The sequence below is a fragment of the Zea mays genome, chromosome 5 (genome assembly GCF_902167145.1).
Source record: "Zea mays cultivar B73 chromosome 5, Zm-B73-REFERENCE-NAM-5.0, whole genome shotgun sequence".
Taxonomy (NCBI): Eukaryota; Viridiplantae; Streptophyta; class Magnoliopsida; order Poales; family Poaceae; genus Zea; species Zea mays.
The window spans coordinates 187,487,916-187,489,654 of NC_050100.1; the positions used below are offsets into that span (position 1 = coordinate 187,487,916).

Sequence of the window (1,739 nt, forward strand, 5' to 3'; positions counted from 1 at the left end):
TAATCTAGCTTAGGCTTTCAATATCCGGTGGTTGCAAGTTTGTTATACACGTGACTGATATGACTATCAGATATGTCTTATCTATTCTAATAGACTAGTCCGCCCGCGGGACTCCGCGTCGATACGGCCACGGTGTACGGGAGATGTCCTGCTAGCCTGATCTATAAATACTACACGTCCTTTGTTGTTTCAAAACCCCATATACTAGTTCCTCCATTAACAAAAAGAAGAAGAAGAAGCCCCATATACTACTGCTACTCAATCCATCGGTGCACCTAGAGCTCGGGTCCATGTCCATGACTCCTCGTTACATCTACGCCCACGGGCCGGACGGGAGCTACTCCTTAAACATCCAGCTCACCGCGCTACCGTGCCCCGGCATGGCGCTCCACCTCAACACCGTCATCGACCTCACCGTAGACAATTACTGGCTGTTCCGCATCCCGCCCATCACCATCGACTTCCTCAACAAGCTGCCGCAGCAGAGCGAGGCCCCGACGCCGGCATCAGCCGTTACCACCCAGCTTACCCGCCGCTTCACGTGCTCCACCGGCGACTTCGTCCTCTGCAGACAGCCCCAGCGGGTGGAGGAGATGGTCACGGCCGCGGGGCTGCCCCTGGAGTGCGCGCCCAGCGTGGCGGAGTTCATCAGCCTGTCGGTCCGCAGCAACTCGTACCGCAAGCCAGTGGCCATGACCGTGGAGGTCGGCGCGCCCGTGGACGAGGACGAGGACGAGGAGCTGCCGCCCGGCGCGGTCGTCGAGGAGTGCGCCATATGCTACAAGGAGTACCTGGTCGGCGGAGCAACGTCCGTGAAGCTGGCGTGCAGCCACACGTTCCACCGCAAGTGCCTGGACCGCTGGACGGCCGTGAACCGGACGTGCCCCTACTGCCGGGCGCCGGTGCCGGTGGAGCAAGACTACTGGGACGACGAGGATGCTTGCGACGACGAGGAGTCGGAGTCTGGTGACATCCCTAGCGAGGAGGGCGACGACGAGGAGTCGGAGTCTGATGACATCCCCAGCGAGGAGGGCGACGACGAGGAGTCCGAGTATGATGACATCCCCAGCGAGGAGGGCGATGACTGGGAGTCGGAGTATGAAGACGTCCCCAACGAGGAGGATCACGGCTCCTCGCCGGCGTCCGACGGCAGTAGCCAGGAAGTCACCGCGGCCTCTCCGGAGTTTGTTAGTTCTGTCAGGGATCTGTCCCTGAGCTGTCTAAGATTAGATTAGATTAGATTAGATTAGGAAGTGTTAGTCCGGCTAGGATCTGGATAGTTTGATTAGATTCAGTTGATGGTTTATTGGGTATATATATACCCACGTTAGCTTCCTGTAATCAGATTGGAACAAGAAAGCTTAGTTATATTTCAGTTTCAGTTTTCGTTTTATCAAGAACAGAGTACTGTTTCGCATGGATGCGTTGTCGTTCTGAAGTCTTGCGTCGTCAGCGTGATCCATCTGAAGCAAGTAAAAACTCAAAGATGATGTTTAATATGTGTTGCAGTCTCTGTCTTTAAATGATCCAAGTCCAAATAACAGTCTAACGGAACTAGGAAAAGGTAAAATTGTTTCAGATATTACAGCGAACATATTACATATGTGGAATCAACCAAAGTTGTTACTATACAAACCCCTAAGAACTCAAGTAAAGACCAACTAGTTAGGTTCCCGCGCCTCGTTACGGTTTCTATATATATCACATAGGTAGCTCCTTGTTTAAATGGGTACATTCCA

The 1,739-nt window shown here is 53.3% G+C and overlaps 1 protein-coding gene across 1 annotated transcript; it reads left to right on the plus strand.

The window, feature by feature from the left end:
* Positions 1 to 220: 220 nt before the first annotated feature.
* On the plus strand, positions 221 to 1,302 carry LOC103627403 (RING-H2 finger protein ATL5). Its single transcript, XM_008647695.3, has one exon. The coding sequence runs from the start codon at positions 291 to 293 to the stop codon at positions 1,233 to 1,235; it is 945 nt and encodes a 314-aa protein (XP_008645917.1). The 5' UTR covers positions 221 to 290; the 3' UTR covers positions 1,236 to 1,302.
* Positions 1,303 to 1,739: the final 437 nt, after the last annotated feature.

Excerpts from the sequence above, each read along its gene's own strand:
- LOC103627403 (XM_008647695.3), top strand. The coding sequence starts at position 291 with ATGTCCATGACTCCTCGTTACATCTACGCCCACGGGCCGGACGGGAGC.